The sequence below is a fragment of the Lissotriton vulgaris genome, chromosome 6, assembly GCF_964263255.1.
Source record: "Lissotriton vulgaris chromosome 6, aLisVul1.2, whole genome shotgun sequence".
Classification (NCBI taxonomy): Eukaryota; Metazoa; Chordata; class Amphibia; order Caudata; family Salamandridae; genus Lissotriton; species Lissotriton vulgaris.
The window spans coordinates 968025818-968045907 of NC_141694.1; the positions used below are offsets into that span (position 1 = coordinate 968025818).

The following is a 20090-nucleotide window of genomic DNA, read 5'->3' on the forward strand; positions in this document are numbered from 1 at the left end:
TCAGCTGTTGGTTTTTGAGTGGCATTTTGTAGAGTGTGAGTAGCACTACACAGTACAAATATAGCTTCTGAATATGCCCATAAATCCTTACTGGGATGTGCAATGGCAAATGTGGTATGAGAATCATCATAAAAGCCAAGTTGTCTTCATTTCATATGGTAGGACTTTTGCCATTTATTTTCACTGCTTCAAATGGAAAAGAGGTACTAATGATTGTGAATAATAAAACAATGTGTGGGTTTTAGTTGCTTCAGAGAACATCACGTAGTCTTCAACAGAAGTGTATCCATTATTGACTAAATTAAAGTGAATTCCCTCCACACAGGGTGTACATTTATCCTCTTTTGTTATACATCTACCTTTCTGAACTTCTGTTATTAGTTGTTGCCTTCATATTTGTTACATGTTCAAATTAGATGATGATGGAGTAAGTAGAATTAGGGTGTCGGGCCATAGCTGGGAAACGGTTTAGGTTGACTAGTCTATTATATGATGTGCAGCTGCAGTGCAAGCTGGGTATGCGGTCGGTCTCGGTCAGGGCATTACAGTGAATTTGAAGAACTAAGGATTGGCATGCAAGTGAAGGCCTGAATTATCTGGCTGCAATGCCATGTTGAGTTTGGATCCTTCTTAGTGCAATGCCCAAGTGGCACTGCATACAAGTACATGCACTGAGACCCAAGACTTATCCAGAGCAATCAGCAGTAGCGGTCGGTTGTAGGAGTGCTGCTGGGCAGTGACGTGGGGTGGGGGTAGTAAACAACGGAATACAGCCAAATACAGGTAAGTAAACATAAAAATAAATAAAACGAGTTTCGTTGTGTGCACTGCATCGCATTGGCAATGCAGTGCGCGCAATGAAATTCATTTAATTTATTTTTATGTTTACTTACCTGTATTTGGCCTTATTCCATAGTTTACTACCCCCACCCTGCCCCTTCCCGCCCCACGTCACTGCCCGGCAGCACTCCTACCACCGACCGCTACTGCTGATTGCTCTGGATAAGTCTTGGGTCTCAGTGCATGTACTTCTCTGCAGTGCCACTTCGGCATTGCACTAAGAAGGATCCAAACTCAACATGGCATTGCAACCAGATAATTTAGCCCTTCACTTGCATGCCAATCCTTAGTTCTTCAAATTCACTGTAATGCCCTGACCGAGACCGACCGCATACCCAGCTTGCACTGCAGCTGCACATCATATAATAGACTAGTCAACCTAAACCGTTTCCCAGCTATGGCCCGACACCATACCACCATAACTGAAGGTCACCTTTCATTAACATTTGGAATGTGTCACATTGTGGAGGTATGCATATTATAGAAATATTAGTGGACACAACTGAAGCCAATCTCAGACACTGGCTTCATGACCTTCGTCGGAGCTCATAATGTCCCATTATAAGGACTACATTCTACCCTCAACCACTTTGAAATCCCTCATGCCTTATTACCATGGTCAGCTACTCCTACCCTCAATGCAACTTTTTCCATGCATTCAAAATGGGACTAATCATTGGAAATATCATCTAGAAAGGGATCCCCATCCAACTGCACAATCAGATCAACCAGCATCACGTGGTGCATCAGTATGAGTCTGGATTCAGTTACTGATGCTGCACAGATACTGTCAACATTCAGAAGGTGGATGATGTGGTTGCTCACGATTGATGATAGCAACAACTTTATGTTAGCCCTGCCCAGCCTCTCTGCAGTTTTTGACACAGTTAACCTTTAGGTGCTATCACAGATTTTAGAGATTAAAGCTGTATGTCTGACTCATTTCTTGGGTTGTTCATCTCATGCCTTTCAAACCAGTAACAATTTGACCAAACAAGTGCCTCACAATAAGATAGACTTCATGCCATCTGAGGAGCACACCATGGCTAGATCCTCTCTTCATCATCTTCAACACTATATGGATGTCACTTGGAAATTAGTTCAAATACAACAGCATTATATTCTATCGGTGTGCTGATGACATGGAAACATGCCTGAAATTTTCAGCCACCAATAAAATCAGATGAAAATCGGTGGATTCACAGATAGCTCTCTACTGATAACACATTGCGGAGATATGCCTTCAACAACGACCTCTCCTTCAAGACCCACATTGCCTAGTAGATCAAAGCAGTTTGGAAGTCAGTTGATAAATATGAAAAGAGAAATTGGCCCTACTTCTGCAAAGCCAACTTCAAACAACAACCTAAATGTGGTTCTCCCCCATCTGGACCGGCTATCTGGAGGCAAAGTTTAGCTCAGCAGGATCAATACTTTTACATCGACCGCAATGAAGGGCATTCAGCATACTGCCATCATGCTCAATAGATATGTAAAATACATTTATCACATTGCCTATAAAGAGTTACATTTGCTGCTGAACTTTTTTTTCTTCAAAACTTGCTTCACAGCCCACAAATCAGCAAGTTCTGAAAAGCAGCATAATGTACCGAAGCCAACGTGGGTATCTAGCACAACTGTAGGGGGCTGCTGGTGTGTCCATTTTAATATGGGAGTACCAGTGGCGCAAGGGGCTTGTAAATAAGTCCCTAGATCTTTAACAGTCTACAAATCAAAAGGTGCTGAAAGAAAACAGAACTTAAACGTTCCCTCTGTGCTCCAAAGATATGTACCCAAACACATTGCCCACATGAGGCTTGCACCACATCTCCTGCAATTCATACTTACGTTTGGGTCCAACTTTTTAAGGACCCTTCATCAGGCTCCGACAACGTTACGTCCTTCACTATATACAAACTTTCTCTAAAACATTCGCCTCATGTTCTAATTTAGTTACTTCTCTGGGTCATTTTCCTACATTTGCTATGTTCAGGTATTCGTTCATTACCTGATAATTAGGTGTTGGATATGTAAAAATACCAATGAATAAGCATGTAATAACATTACATCCGTTCGAACTATTTGCTATCCATCAGACAGCAGGTTTTTCATATCTGAAAAGGGTAAAAATTGGACTGATTTTCAAATGTTTAACCGTGGAAGTTGCCATCGAAGTAACGACGCTGTAAATTGGCCAAAGCCAATGACAACACAACTACATTCAGTACTTGTCTCTTCAACAAGCGACAGCTTTGAAAATCTTTTAAAACATTATTGTAGTACTGTCCAGTTGACATGGCAACAAGGTCAACTGAACAGCACTGGATAGTCAGGTGCGCAGCTATTATTTAACATGTTGAGGACACACACACATATATATATACGTGGAAGAAATCTGCCGTCGCGTTTTGTTCTTCAGATAAAAGTGACAGTGCTAGGTTAAAACGTGGCAATGACTGTTGGCGCTGATGGCCCTTCCCACAACATTTATAACGGTATACAGCTAAATTATTTGCTGGGTTGTCTATAACAAGCTTGTCAGAGAATTCAAAGCAAGCACCATGCTTTATTATAGCTATTGCTATTGCAACCGCCTTACCATGCGTCTGATTGCTTTTGTAATACTTATATCAGAGACGAAGGCAGTTATTCGTCTGATCCAAAGGCCTTGGGAGTCAACTCTGGTTTGAGACCTAAAAGAAAGACAACATTCAGCAAAATACTCACTTCGCACGAAGTTCCGCTGTACCCTGGAGGACAGTTGCAAATCTCAACTGCCGGAGCAATTTCTCCACTTAGCAAAGACGGGTCTGCTACGTCGAGGCTCACGGAGCTCAATCTAGGGCGGAATGAAAAAACAGAACCGCATAAAAAAAATGCAGATGTAAAAAAAAAAACCATTCCACGTTAAGTAACTAACAAAGTAAGACCCTGAGATATGGTACTGTAATATCATGGATAAAGATCGTGTGGCAAAAAATATCCCTCCATCCAAGTTAATAATAGAAAATGTACACCCAGTGGGATGATGTTTGTGTGGGACGATATGATTGTGAACAATATTATGGCGCACAGTTCCCACAAAGCTCATATTTATTACAAAGTTATGAAATGTTATGTTAATGTAATCACGCCCCATCATGAATACAATCAAATGACTTTCAAAGAATCAATGTCATGCTTATTACTGCCTCCAGAATTATGCACAGACGCCAGGCTACAAGATACATAGAATTATTGAGGTGTTCAAACCCTAGAAAAAAAAGAAGCTTAGGCAAAGTCAGTATGTTAAAAATAAAAATATTAAAAAGACGTGATGACGTGACCACTCTTGATCGCCTCATTTTGTAGGCTTTCATGCTTCGCAACGCAATTGTGCACCTACATAACTACACAGGCGCAGTTTTTCTTTTAATACATATAAAAGGGATCACCGTTGTGAGGGCACAATGGAGGATGAAGTGGGGGGGAAAGGGAGAAAAGCAGTACACATGGAAAAGAAAAACAATGAGAGTGAGGGAGAAGCACATGATGGAGACAACAAATCGGAGCCTGGCAGGGTGGGGGCGTTGGCACGGGGAAGTCTTGGCAAAGAGAATGAGCATCACACCCGAAAGTGAGCAACTGGGTAGAGAAGTGGGAAAGGGAAACAGCAACATACAGCAAGGGAGTAGGGTGAGAGAACCCCATGAGAAATAAACACATAAAGGAGAGAGCAAAAAAAGGGACACAGTGGAGGGAATTTGTTCAGGGGAAAAATGCACCAGGGCGAGAGCTGGAAAACAGTTGTACTTTAATGAAGTGCTTCCCTTAGAAGAGGGCTGTGAAACAATGCAAGTCAGCCAAGCGAAAGAATCATGAGGAGGCAATGCTACAGAGGAGGGTCAAACACCAAAAGAGGAAGACAAGATATCAAATATAAAGCAAGAAAATGTGAGTGATAATAAAGCCAACCAATCGAAAGGAACAGGCGGGCGGTAAGCCCACTGTAAATTCGCAATAGATCTTTTTGCACTAGACAGCATGCGGTCACTGGCAGATGAGACCTGAAAAAGGTAAAGAAAATTGCCCCAAAAAAATAACACTTAAAAAGAGCTGTTTTGCACATGTTTATAAGTCCATGGGGTGCAAGTTGGAGATGGCAAAAAATAGACACGCTAAAAGTGTTCTTGGACTTTTACATAGGAATATTTGTTCTTTCAAATATGATGTTTCCTTACCTGGATTGTTTAACAATCATACAAAATGACTAGTATTGACGGATATTTTAAACTAGGCAGAGAACAACCTAACATATCTGATACGACTTAATGCATTTTTTATCTAAGAGTTTGTCATGGCACGAACCAAACCAAGGAAGTATTACATAAATGTGGCTCAATTCCCTTGGAATTTGTAACAGTAAGGAAAGAACCTTTATATTAAGTACAAACACATTCAAGGTAGAATGTTACATTAAAGTAATACAAATTACCTTGGCCTTAGAGTATAAACTAATTCAAAATCATTAAAACTAGTTTATAAAAGCAAGAATTTATGATGTCTTCGCACTAGTGGTCTTGGCTACAATTAACGCTGGTAGAGCACTTTCTCCAACTCAAGAAGTTTATGTAGAGAACCCCAAACTACTACCATTTATTTGAATGATGTATGTGGTTCCATAAAGAAAAAAGTCGATTTTTGAAACTTACATTAAAATACCATCCAGTACACTAATATTACCTCGTCAACTTAAGCATGGATTTTAGAGGTGTTGAATCTTTACCATTGTAAACAGTTGGCATATTGTACTAGATTGTGATCCGCAACTACTATCATAGGCGTTGGAAGTAGGGGTGCGGGGGGAGGTGCTGCAGTCCCCCAAAAATAACTGTGCTGCAGTTCGAAAAGTGAATGAGCAATAAAGATGCCTTGACATTTTGTGTTTATCTTGTAACATTTGCTGTGAGTTCAATGACAAAGACTAAATGTCAGGCTATGTCTTCTGACAAATTAATGGCAATTTGCAAAACTGTGTTTACTTTTATTTATCTGACTGCAAAGTGGGAGAAGTTTAGAAAGAGATCTAGGTGATAAAAATTCATGGGGTACAGAAAGTGAATGAAAGGCGGCTGTATGAAGTCAGTTTAAGTCTAACACACAGCAACATTTAAATACCTCTAAATTTACTAAATTTACTATTTCATAATATATCAGTAATTAGGAAAGAACAAACAAAGGTCGTTTTTATTTTCTGAAGTGTGATGGAAACAAAGATTTTAATGGGTTCAAAACAAATTAAGCTAGTATACCTGGTTATGCAGATATGATAAATATTCGCTGAAACTGGATTTCCAGACATTATCGTTTGTGCACTATATAGTTACAGCACTGCATGTCTATGCACATTTATTATTCAGTTCAACAGAAAATATGTGGTCTGAAAATGACAGTGTTCTACTCGTTGTCTAAATATATTTAATCTGCTCGGTATAGTTGTGATAGATAACTTTATCAATCTAACTGACTTTATACGTAATAAGGATGATCTAGGTCTCTGTGTATTATTAGTCTTCAATAGATGTAAAAAGAGGCTGCGACTTTGCAATAATATTGTCTAAGACTCACTTTTAGTTTTTTTCCTAAAATGCTGATGTGAGAGTAAGGGCCATTTGTATCAAGGAAATTCGCATTCGCAAAGGCATGTATGTGCGCCACGTGTGCACCCATGCTTATTTCAGGGGTGCAACAGGGTGTCCTTTGGACACCCCTGCACCCTTGAAATTATTCTCAATTTGCGATTAGCAAATTGCGAATCGCAAATTGAGAATAACTTCCCATTCATTCCTATGGGCCTCCTGGCCCATAGAAATGAATGGGAAAGTATTCCTTAATTGCGATTCACAATTTGCTAAACGCAATTAAAGTATTTTAAGAAATCACAAAAAAATGCGATTTTGTACATACATATCTATTTGCGATTCTCAAATAGTGATTTCTTAAAAATCGCTTTTTGGGAATCGCAAATCAGGTTGATGATGCATATGGCCCTAAGTTTATATGTTATTATTGTGTAATTGAACTGTTGTGATATGGCTTGTTTATGTATTTTGCATGGTTTTAGGGGTTTGACATCCTAAATAAATGTAATTTCCCATAGAGTACAGTGCAAGTCGTTGTAGCAGAAGTGCATGGCTGATGCTGCATGCACAATGAGGAACTGTGACGTGAAATGCAGAGCTGGATTCAGTTAGGTGAAACTAAATGTGGCGCAAATATCTTCATAGACTCTCATGAAGATAAACATGTATGGGTAAATATAGAATTACTAATATTAACTCCACAGCTATATGCTTTGAAGATATGCATTTCTCCATTTCAGTGCAAAAGATTTTGGCATAGTGAGATTTCTCCCTCAATTTACCAATTTACAACCCATAGATGCGTTTGTTCTGGTGCCAGTTCCCCAAACCTTGCAACTTGTGTAGCATTCACTGCTTACTTAATTGCCTCTTACAGTTAACAGTAGATAGAACAAAAATGAAACATTAATTTAAAAGAATACGTGTTCAAACAGTGAAAGATATCAGATCCTGTCTCTCAGCAATAATAAAAATAATATCAAGACGTTTGCTGAAGGCAAAGGAAGGTCTCATTTGGAGGCATATGTTCTACTGGCATGCTGATTTTTTTCCATATCACATTTGGCTCTTACTCCCACCTAACATCTTGATTGATGGTAACTTATCATTTTCCTCTCAAGTAAAAGCAGTATCCAAGGCCTGTTATCAAAACTCCTATGTTGGCTATCCTCTTGCAGGGTTATTGACTGGCATTATGGGCCGTTGAGGCCAGAGGTCCATCGACAGGGACCTCAGATGAGGTATTGTGTGACTTGGGATCTTTCTCCCACTATCCCTTACACCTGCAGGAGCAGGTTACCGAGGTGTTTTACCTGTGAAATCCATAGTGTCTTCCCGATGATGATGATGAGAGTGTCCACAAGCTACAGCTGGGTGAAATCTCATATATCAACCTCTACGGCCATTGTTTTAAAAACATAAAAAAATAAATAATATTCTTATACCTCCTAAATAACACTCATACAACTAATAAAGGCTGTAAACCTGATTGATTTTTTGGGAAAAGTAATGTCAGAAGCCATAGTTCTGATCTCTTTCTATAAAAGTTACAACAAAGGCAATAGGCCTAATTTATTTATTATGAAACACATATGTTAAAACTTATCAGCCTTAAGGGTGGATTGCTAACAGGGCTGGACTGGCGGTAGCAGGTATCGGGCATTTTCCCGGTACGCTGCCAAAGTTGGGGCTGGTTTTGGGCCGCTTGGGAGCAATTTTTGTTACCGGGGGCCGTCAAAATTGGCCCCTTGTTACAAAATTGGCCGAAACCGACCCAAGAAAACAGCTCAGCTGCAACACCGTCCTCCTACCTTGGGGCCGGCTGAGCAGTTTGCCATGGCCGGTTTAGGCTTCCAGTCCTGCCCTGATTGTTAATGTCCTGTGTTAAGCTTGCAGACATGTATTTTGTTTAATGATCACTCACAGGTTACCTTTGTTGCCTGCTCAGACTAACCCCAGCGGGTAAAAGATTTACACTGTCATATTTCTTCCTAGAAAGTCTTCGGAAGGTCTGACAAGATTGTCGGTCATGATCTTGTAATAAAACAAACATGAAGAAACAGTAGTTGAGGGGAACTCACAGGGATAATTCACTCCCGGACCTACTGATGTTGGTCTCGTGTGTGCCTGAACATCTCCGGTATATTATTAGGCATGTGGCCTCTACATGGGAGTCTGCGGTTAGGGTTGCGATAGGTAGGGCACCTTACGCCCCTGTGGTCCCATTGTGGGCGGTTGTTCCATTTGGGAAGATCGTTCAAGTTATGTCCGTCTCTAGATGGGTGGGGGGCGGCTGCAGAATGATGGGAGATCTGTATTTAAATCAACATTTCCTGACCAGGGAGGAAGCAGTAACTAAGTTTGATCTGGGTAGGGGTCAATATCTTCAATACGCAAAAGTGGCTGTGGTGGCGCAGGAGGTCGGGGGGAGGAGTCAAGATGGCGGGCTGAAGCTGCCAGGTGAAGGCAGCAACATGGAGCTGCTCCGCCACTACGCCGATATGCTATGCTGAGAACTGTATGATTTGGCTGAGAGAAAGAAACCTGGGCTTACCGGAGCTACCGCTAACCGCCGCCACCGAATACTTGCTCGATGAAACTGGGCTTTCTTTTGCTGCAAGATCTAATGCTGCTGACTGTTCTTCACCAGAGCAGAGGATTTCTGCGGTCCTGGACACTCGCCAAGGTGTGCTCCATTCGAACGCCGAGGAGGGTGTTCAGCGGGGCGGGTCTCGGATCCTGCTCACTCGCCTTGCAGCTGTGCGCACGCCAGACGCCGCGCACTGTGTTTGAATCGCCGGCCAGCCTGGAGCTGCTCACGGAGCCGATGTCATCGAGGCAGACACGCTCCACATGAACTCGGAAGATTGGAAAATCGGCAAAACAAGATAACTCAGGTACGATGGCAGCGCTGGTGTTTGGCGGATCTAAAACGCCATTAGTAGAACGCTCTGCAAAGATAAAACTAATTACGGGCACTAACAATGCTGGCAAAAGCTTACTTAAAGATAAAGCAGACAAACAAAAACACCCTGATTTGGTAGATGAAAATATTAGCAAAGTACCTGAAACAATGCTTGTGCTTGATGTGATGGGAGGAACCACTTTAACCGGACAAAAGTCGCCCACTGCATCTGAGGTAGAGGCCAACGAGCAAGGAAATAAAAATACAGCTAACAAAGCTAACAACGCTCAGATGGCAGTTGCTATAACAGAGAAAGTGGAAATTAAGAACAGAAACAAAGGCTCTGATAAACTCACTACAGTGAATAAAGTGGTACTCTCTTTAGAAAGTCATTTAAACACAGAAGCTATAACAACAAATGAAACTCAAAGTGGTAATGCAATGACATGTGAGAAGGAGACGCTTGTTGAATGCTTCAACCTGGAAAAAACGCAAGCTAACATGTTAAAAATGGATGGGGTTACAGTGGAACCTAGCACTAAACCTGACAATCAAAATGACGAGCGTATATTTATTTATTTATTTATTTATTTATCGCAATTTTTAGAGCGCATCAATTACCCATACGGGTGTCTCGGCGCTAATGTTACAGAACTTCACTTCAGTTGGGGTAGAATTTATGAGGTAAACAGCCAGGTTTTGAGGCTTTTTCTAAATTTTAGTAGCGTAGGGGCAGTTTTAATGTGGAGTGGCAGAGTGTTCCATAGTTTGGCAGTTGCGATGGTGAAGCATCTGTCTCCCCAGTTGGTTTTTTTTGTCCGAGGGACTTTTAACAGATGGGCTGATGCTGACCGTAATGTTCTCTGATGTTCCACTGGGCAGAGAGCTTTTTTTAGGAACAATGGTCCGGGACTGTTCAAAGTTTTGTAGGCTATACAGAGTGCCTTAAACTTTATTCGGCTCCTGATGGGGAGCCAGTGTAATTTTTTGATGTAAGGGGAGGTAGGGGTGAATTTGGGGATGGATAGGAGAATTCTGGCTGCGGCATTTTGTACCGTCTGGAGCTTATTAAGTACCTTTTCCTGAGCATTCAGAAATAAGGAGTTGCAATAATCTGTTCTGGAGAACACTAGGGTACTGATCAATGTTTTACCGGCGGATTGTGGCAGATAGGGGAGGAGTTTCTTTATTCTTTTTAGGATGAAGAAAGCAGAGGATACCACAGAATTGGCGTGGTGGAGGAACGTCAATTTGTTATCAAAAGTGACTCCCAAATTTCGTACCTTGACTACTGGCTGGGGGGGCGAGCCCATCTGTGATGGCCACCACTGTGGGGACCAGGCCGGCTGCAAGCTCCCGAATGTCATCACCTCTGTTTTGTTGGAATTCAGCTTGAGGCAGTTAGATGACATCCAGTAGCTTATCGCTTTCATCCCTTCTTGAAAATTTGCTGCGACCAAAGTTCCGTCATTGTGCACTGATAGCACTAATTGGGTGTCGTCAGCATACGTTGTGAGGGCTATGCCATGGGATTTTATTACTCTCGCCAAGTCCGACACGTAGATATTAAAAAGTGTCGGACTTAGCGAGGAACCCTGTGGAACTCCGCAGGGGAGGGAGAAGGTCTGGGAGGTGAAGTTGCCCATCTTGACTGTTTGTGGGCGGTTAGCTAAAAATGAGGCGATAAGGTCTTTGGCCTTGTCTCTTATGCCTAAAGCTGAGACACGGTCGATCAGAGTGACATGATCGACCGTGTCAAATGCAGCGGAAAGGTCCAGTAGTATTAGGACCGCCGCGCCTCCTTTGTCCATAGCTGTTCTGATCTCATCTGCTGCCTTGAGCAGTGCAGTTTCCGTTCCATGGCCCTGCCTGAAACCGAACTGAGTGTCGTCTAAAAGATCGTTGTCGTTGATATATTTGGAGAGTTGGGTATTCATTACCTTCTCGAAGATCTTAGCTGGGAAGGGAAGGCAGGCGATGGGTCTATAACTAGCAGGGAGAAGAGGGTCCAATGTTGGTTTCTTGAGGAGAGGTTTAATGATTGCCTCTTTCCAGACCGATGGATAGATGCCTGTAGAAAACATGGCGTTACAGATAGTGGATAACGCGGGGGAGATGGATTCTGGGATAAGATTCAGAATAGCTGGAGGGCATGGGTCTAGGGGAGATCCCGATTTAGTGCTAGTTACCAGATGTCGGATTTGTTCTTGATTAGTCGGATGAAAAGATATGAAGCTGACATTATTGGTTATAGGAGGTGATGTCAGGGGGGGGAGAGAGGATGAATGGGAGAAAGTTGAAAAAATGGAGCTAACCTTATCCTCAAAGAAGCTAGCCAAATCGTCTGCTAGGGATTGTGAGCCTTCTAGTCGTGGGGCAGGTGGATTAGACAGATGGGTAACCACCTGAAACAGTTCTCCTGCTGAGTTTTTTGCCTGGTTGATTTGGGCGATGTAGTAGCGACTTTTTTCTGAGTTTATACGTTTTTTGTAGATGGAAAGAGCGTTTTTGTAGTTTGTTTTGTCAATGGGGTTGTATTGCCGGCGCCACTTCCTTTCGAGGTTCCTACAATGCTGTCTCTGAATTCGAAGGGGCTCTGTAAACCATTGTGCTGATGGTAATTTCCTGTTTCGGCGTGAGTTTTTAGTCGGGGCTAGTTTGTTGCATGTCAAGATTAAATTGTTCATATAGTTAGAGGAAGCCATGGTAGGGTCTTGTTCATTAGGGATGTGGGTTTCTTGCATTATCTCAGATAACTGAGATAGGTTGATATGTTTCCAGTCTCTATAAGTGGATTCTGAGACGGATGTGGGCGGGGATTTAGTAGGGCTCACTTCGATGGAGAAGCAGATCGCTGAATGGTCTGACCATATCAGAGGGATTACTTGTGTATATTGGAGGGAAAAAAAGCAGGAGATGGCTTGCTCCAAGATAATATTGAGCTAGCAGATGAGGGCTCCAACCCTGAATACGAAGAAATTTCTGACGAAGATGAAACAGATGGAACCCCCAATAATAAATCTAATCTTGGCAAAGCAACTAGATTAAGGAAAACTAAAATGAAGGCTAAAAGCAAACAAAAAAATATAGCCCGTAAACCAATTACTAAAGAACCGGCTGGAAATAAGAAAGGCCGCTTAGTTGATGATAGTCCATTGAGAAGATGGATTGAAGCTAAGGGTGGAGTAAAGAACATGGCTCTAAGACTATCTGGCACAAGTCCCGAAGAAGAACTAAGTCTTCAGGGAAGAAATAAATCACTCATAACGGAGTCTATAAAGAAGCCAACATTTTCGAACAACGACTTAATAACTCCTCCAAGTAAAGCTAATGCAAGTATTGAAAATAGAGATGTTGTGTCCTTGCTGACTACCTCTAATGATAATATAGAATCAGACGAATCTGTGAATATAAATCCCCATGATACAATTACTAACTTTAATATGATAGGAGAGGACCCGGCTAGCCTACTATCAAGTCTAACACCAGCTAAAACAATTCTAGTGGATAGTCCAGTGGAACAACCTGATATCGCAAACAATGAGACTGAGGGAACAGATAGGAGCACTGCCTCCTTTGATGTCAATAAGTCGCCTTCACTGATAACTCATATGGATCTTTTAAATCAAACACCACTTCAAGGTCAAGGACAGACACAGGACACAGCACCATTACCAGACTTCTCAAAAACTATATCAAATACTATATCCATGGAGCTAATTATGCAAACTCTTCTATCACAAAGAACGGAAAGCCAACAACAATATCTACAACTAAGAGAGGATAACACCAAAATACAGGCTTTTATGAGTGAAGTCTGTCACAGTCTTGGAGGGGTCACAAAAGAAATGGAAGATTTAAAACAAAACAACATATAGTAGAAGTGGAAGAAGGTGCAAGTAAATCAGAATCAACTGTAAAACAGAATTCCATACGGGTTTCTAAACTGGAAGCCAAAGTGGAAGATTTGGAGAATCGCGCACGGAGACAAAACCTTAGACTTTTTGGAATCCCTGAAGGCATGGAGGGGGCCGATCCGAGATCCTTTACTGTGAAACTATTTCAAAGAGCTTTTAGCGACATATCCGACTGGGACTGGGACTCCCAACTCCAGAGAGTACATAGACTGCCCTTGTTCCAAAAAAACAAAAACAATAAATTTCCTAGACCGTTTTTGATCTACTTCGGGAACTTTTTATTGAGACAAGCAGTGTCACTCAAGGCCAGACCCAATAGCCCTGTAACTATTGATAACCTGACTTTTTTTGTGAGGTCAGATCTGAGTAAGGGCACAATGGATAGACGATGGGAACTTCGCAAAATGATTGACTCCTTTAAAGATATAGGGTGCACGGTTTACCTTCAAGAACCTGCCCGTCTCAAAGTCATACGAAATGGTCAAGCTTTATTCTTCACAGAACCTGAAGAGGCAGTCCTGGCTTTAGAAAGATTTACTTTAGAAAAAGGACAAATGAACTAATAGCTAGATTTATGGTTCCGCTCTGTGGATACAATGACTTAAGAATTCTTGCTTTTCTTTTTGTGTCTGCTTTTCCTTTTTTATTTTCTGGCCAAACATAGGTATACTTAAAAAGTGGTAGGGGTAACCTCCATGTATGCTTCTTCACTGTGCTGCCCTTACAGCGGCAGCAAGAGATAGAGGGGTGCTCCCCCCGAAGGGACGTGAGGGTGCGAGGGTGGAGGAGGGACGAAGACAAGGGAGGAGGTGGGAAAGGGTGGGGGAGAAAAAGGGAGAAAAAGCTTATTGCAAGAAATGGATATGTTTTAAAGAACAACAGAAAATATTTGCACACTAAAATACACAAACAGAGGGAAACTAATCACATAGGAGAGAATAGAAGATATAAAAATGCTTAAACTAAGATTACTGAGCTGGAATGTAGATGGTCTAAATAGCAAAATAAAGAGGAGATTAGTACAAGAAGAGATTCAAATGTACAAACCACACTTTGTGCTACTTTCAGAAATTCATATCAGTTATCAGGAAAGAAAATTGCTATCCCAAATGGGTTACCAATTGGTGGTATGCTCTACATTAAATGCTTCTATTCGAGGGGTTGCCATTTTAAAACAAAAAGGAATTCTGATGGAAACAATTAAAACAGCTTCAGATGCTCGGGGCAGATGGGCGATTGCCCAGATACAATGTGATAACAAAAAATTTGTATTCTGTGTGGTATATGGACCCAACATCGATGATCCTAAATTGTTTGAACAACTAAGCATAGAGCTACTAGAATGGGAGGGAGAACGTATAATTATGGGGGACTTCAATTGTGTCATTAATTATAAAATAGACTCTACAGGGCAAGGTACCTCAAATAGGATGCGTAAAGTCAGATCAGCAATATTAGAACTGGCAAGACTAAACAACCTGAAAGATATATGGCGCTCTAAATATCCTCTAATAGCAGGCCACACTTACTACTCAGCGCCACATAGATCTTGCTCTAGAATAGACATGATATGGGCATCAGACCATATAGCAGATCATTGTGAATTGGAAATATGCCCAAAAATCACATCAGACCACAACCCGCTGTTACTTGAGTTTGAAATAAGAGATCAAAAGAAGGAAACACGAAATTTTACATTCCCAAGATATTTACTGGCTGAAGCCAAGTTTATAACATTATTGAAAGAACATATAAAATAGTTTATATCACTCAACATCAATACTGCTAATATAAATACAGTATGGGACACCTGTAAATGTAGTATCAGGGGGTTTGCTCAGCAACATATATTGACATCAAATGCTGAGAACCGTCGAGCTAGTAAGAAAATCACCTCTAACATACTGCAAGTTGAACAACAGCTTGCCGAAGCCACGTTGCAATCAAAGACTGATATTGACGGGATTAGAATAAAGCTAGCCGAATTACAATCTTGTATTAAAAAACCCCTAAGAGAAAGATATAGCACGAAAATTAATAAATATAAACTAGCTCAGTATGAAGGTGGGGATCGTATAGGAAAAGTACTTGCATATAAGACAGCGGACAAAAAAGCTAGAACCAAAATTAAGGCAATAATAGGGTCAGATCAAGGCGTGTATGAACAAGCAGATCACATTTTAAATCAGTTTGCTAACTATTACAAAAATGTATACACCCCAGACAACATACCTTCCAAAAACACAATAATACAATACCTCAACAAATATTTATCAACACAAAGGGACTTAAACACAGAAGTTTCTCAACAGCTAAACTCAAAAATAACAATAACTGAAATAAAATCAGCAATTGCAGCTCTACCGTTAGGAAAGGCAGTCGGAGAGGACTGTCTCCTGTTGGAAATATATAAAATCTGTGCTCAAGAATTGCTACCACTTTTAGAGGAAGTGATCAATTCAATACTTACATCTAAGAAAGCACCATCATCTTGGAAAATAGCTAAAATAGTCTTCTTTCTCAAAAAAGGCAAACCCGAAAAATAGTGCGGTTCGTATCGGCCAATCTCTTTGCTCAACTCGGACGTTAAATTTTTTTTTCTAAGATCCTAGCTAATCGTCTCGCTCCCATCATGCCAGATATGGTAAACCTACAACAACACAGCTTTGTGATGGGTAGAGACACTACTGCCCATGTAAATACGGCAATTACAGCTTTCAATGTTGCTGAGACTACTCACACCCCACTTGGAATGATCATGTTAGATGCGGAAAAGGCATTTGATTGAGTGGGGTGGGAATATCTGTGGGAAGTGTTAAAGAAAATTGGCATTTCCGGATCATACCTGGATTGGGTTTGTTCATTATACGACAACCCGCTAGCCAAGACTAGCTATGGGGGAAAAGACTCAGCTAATTTCAAGATAGGAAGAGGAACAAGGCAAGGCTGCCCTCTTTCCCCATTTCTCTTTGCTCTTTCTCTAGAACCTTTTTTAAATGCGCTAATGGAACAGGTTAATATTACTCTAGTCTACCATGGCGAAAAGAGTCTTAAACTAACAGCTTTCGCTGACGATATCGCGATATATACAACAGACATAAACAAGGCAATACCTGAGATAATTGAAGAAGCTACAAAATTCGGCAATGTATCAGGCTACAAATTAAATGTGAGCAAAACACAAGTTATTGCTAACTATCCTCCAGAAGAACCTATTTATGATATATGCGAAAACGCTACCTACCTAGGAATTAAATTAGCAGCAAACGTCGAGAACATACTGAATATGAATTATGAATCTCTATTAAAAGAAACTGCTTCAACTCTCAAAAAGTGGCATAAGATACCACTTAGTTTATTAGCGCGACTTAACTTGATAAAAATGAAGATATTACCTAAAATACTATATTTATTTAGGGCTATACCTCTACAACCTAACAAACTTTTTTTCAAAAAACTAGATGGCATATGTAGTAGCTTCTTATGGGGGTTTAAGAAAGCTCGTAGGGCTATAAAGCTTTTGGAACTACCAATTGCAAAAGGTGGTCTTACATTTCCTGATTTTAATTTATACTTTTTAGCAACTTTTTTTCGTCGAATAAGAAGCTTAATGAAAAACGAAAGTCCTCTATTTTTCCATTAATACATGCTAGGGCCAGACAGTAACCAATTATTGTTTCGCGTACATGACCCCAACTATTTCAAACGAGTTTAAGACGGCCAAACATATTAAAAAAATCTGGGATCAAATCATGTTTATTGACAAAAGCTCATTTTTTTAATGCTGAACTCAGACTTTGGAACAATCCAGGTCTTCCTGGTATCTTTTCAGATGGGACAGGTAACCGCTGGATCCGACATGGTATTAATACTCTGGGACACCTTTACGGTTCGAATGGAATTTTAGATTTTGAAAGACTGAAACTAACAAATGGTCTAACAAATGATATGTACTTTAAATACATGCAAATAAGAGACTTCTTCTTTCGTAAAATGAAAATAACTGAAATAACCCAATCAGATGTACTAGCCTGCTTATATTCAGAAAAAACAAAATCATTAATAAGTTTGGGCTATCAACATCTAGCTAGCGGCAAGTGCGATGATACTATTAAAATTGCAACCAAATGGTCTGGTAGACTTAACATGGATATCAATCCTGTACAGATTGCAGCGGCACTATCCCTTATAAACACTATAGTACACTCTTCCAATCTTAGACTACAACTCTATAGAACAATCACACAACTTTATTACACCCCACAAAGAATATCTACCTGGACTCAGGGGAATTCAGTAACTGATAAAACTAAATGTCCGAAATGTGATCTGTATGCAGCTGGATTAGAACACATGCTGTTTTCTTGTCCTAAATTATCTATATATTGGAAAGGAATAATGGAGGTCTTAAAACGCAAACAAATTACAACTCCGGTGCTATCTGCACACTTTGTCCTTTTAGACATCCAAGAAACTAATTGTTCGAATAAGGACCTCTTAATTATACTTTTTGCATGTGCTAGGTTAGTTATTGCCAGAACATGGATATCTAAAGATCCTCCCAATGTTTCAGAATGGTGCGCTTTGGTCAGCGAAATAAGAATCATGGAACTTACATTAGCAAAACATAGAGGCCCAAAAACTTGTAAAAAAAAGGAAAGATTTGGAAACACTTCTTCGAATCTTGAAAAATTGAATTTTTTACTTGTGACTATCTACTATTAGTTTGGCATAATATACAATTATATATAATGTACTGTATAGTTTTCCCTCTTTTTTTTTCTTTCTTTTTCTGTTGCTCTTTTGATAGCTAAAGATTTACTATATGACAATATTCTGCCATTCCATTGATATGTGAACTGATGTGTTTTTTCTTGCAATAATAAACATACTTAAAAAAAAAAAGGGTGGATTGTTAACAGGGCTGGACTGGCGGTAGCAGGTACCGGGCATTTTCCCGGTACGCTGCCGAAGTTGGGGCTGGTTTTGGGCCGCTTGGGAGCAATTTTTGTTACCGGGGGCCGTCAAAATTGGCCCCTTGTTACAAAATTGGTCGAAACCGACCCAAGAAAACAGCTCAGCTGCAACACCGTCCTCCTACCTTGGGGCCGGCTGAGCAGTTTGCCATGGCCGGTTTAGGCTCCCAGTCCTGCCCTGATTGTTAATGTCCTATGTTAAGCTTGCAGACATGTATTTTGTTTAATGATCACTCACAGGTTACCTTTGTTGCCTGCTCAGACTAACCCCAGCGGGTAAAAGATTTACACTGTCATATTTCTTCCTAGAAAGTCTTCAGAAGGTCTGACAAGATTGTCGGTCATGATCTTGTAATAAAACAAACATGAAGAAACAGTAGTTGAGGGGTACTCACAGGGATAATCCACTCCCGGTCCTACTGATGTTGGTCTCGTGTGTGCCTGAACATCTCCGGTATATTATTAGGCATGTGGCCTCTACATGGGAGTCTGCGGTTAGGGTTGCGATAGGTAGGGCACCTTACGCCCCTGAGGTCCCATTGTGGGCGGTTGTTCCATTTGGGAAGATCGTTCAAGTTATGTCCGTCTGTAGATGGATGGAGGGCGGCTGCAGAATGATGGGAGATCTATATTTAAATCAACATTTCCTGGCCAGGGAGGAAGCAGTAACTAAGTTTGATCTGGGTAGGGGTCAATATCTTCAATACGCAAAAGTGGCTGTGGTGGCGCAGGAGGTATTGCCGATGTTCCCTGAGGAGCCTCCAATAGCTGCCACCCTTCAGGCCCTTGTGAGTCTTGCAAGGGGCCGTAGACTGGTCTCTCATATTTATCGAGCATTAAGGGCAGATCTTGCTGTGCGCCCACTTCCGATTTATTCTAGATGGGACGAAGTGTTGGAGAAGACCCTTACAGATTCTGGAAGGAAGAGGGTCCATGAAGGAGTAAAGCAAATCAGTTCCAATATCAGATTTAAACTTATCCAATTTAATATTGTGCATCAAACCTATTTAACCCCGCGAGTGCTGCATAAAATATATCCAGATTGTTCCTCCTTCCCGAGACTGAATTCGTTTTGGGACTCCATCCTAGAGAGATTGCGCAGAGTAATGGGATGGACGCTGCCCCAGTCTATGAGAGATACTGTTGGGTTTACTCACCTGTCCCAAGGGAAAGAAGCTTACAAGTAGATTTCTCCAACTGGGATTAGTGCTGGCCAAAAGACAGATAGCGATCCACTGGATGGTTTCCCAACTCCCCAAGGTGGAAATTTGGGCCAAAGATTTGAGGGAATGGGCAACATGGAATGGATCCGTATGAAGAGGGTTAGGTCGGATGATACATTGGAAGAAGATGCTAGGATCTGGTATGCTTTGATGTTAGAGGTCTCCTTGGAGATTGCCTCTGACACGCAGCGATCGGAGGGCACACAAGTAGTCCACGCTGAGGATGATTCAGAGGCGCGCCGTTTGGACACTCTCGTGTTACACCCAGAGTAATCATACAGCTGTATAGAGCAATTGGGTGAAGTGACTTATGGCTAGGCTGGAGATTCTTTTTGTCTGTTACCAGGGGGAAGAGGGGTGGGATTGTTTATGTAATTTTGTTTTTGTGACTGGTTTATTGAGAAATCTAAACTTCTTATATGCATTGTACAGAGTAGAGATGTAGATGCTTACAATTAGTATGCTCTCCTAGTTCAAGAGGTATTATTCCTTCATGCATATTTTTCTGTTACAATCTTAGCTACATGTCAAAAATGTTTGTACTACATTTATTGTTACTTTATAACATTGATCTGCTCTGAGAGATTGATGTTTCTGTCCTGACTTTC

The 20090-nt window shown here is 41.0% G+C and overlaps 1 protein-coding gene across 7 annotated transcripts in view; it reads right to left on the minus strand.

Annotated features, from left to right (window-relative positions):
- Positions 1-20090, minus strand: part of LAMA2 (laminin subunit alpha 2) — a 3858378-nt gene that overhangs the window by 2178532 nt on the left and 1659756 nt on the right. For all 7 annotated transcript variants that reach the window (XM_086927001.1, XM_086926997.1, XM_086927002.1 and 4 more), the window contains exon 15: positions 3568-3679. In XM_086927001.1, coding sequence (XP_086783127.1) covers positions 3568-3679 — 112 coding nt within the window. The remainder of the gene's footprint in view (positions 1-3567; positions 3680-20090) is intronic.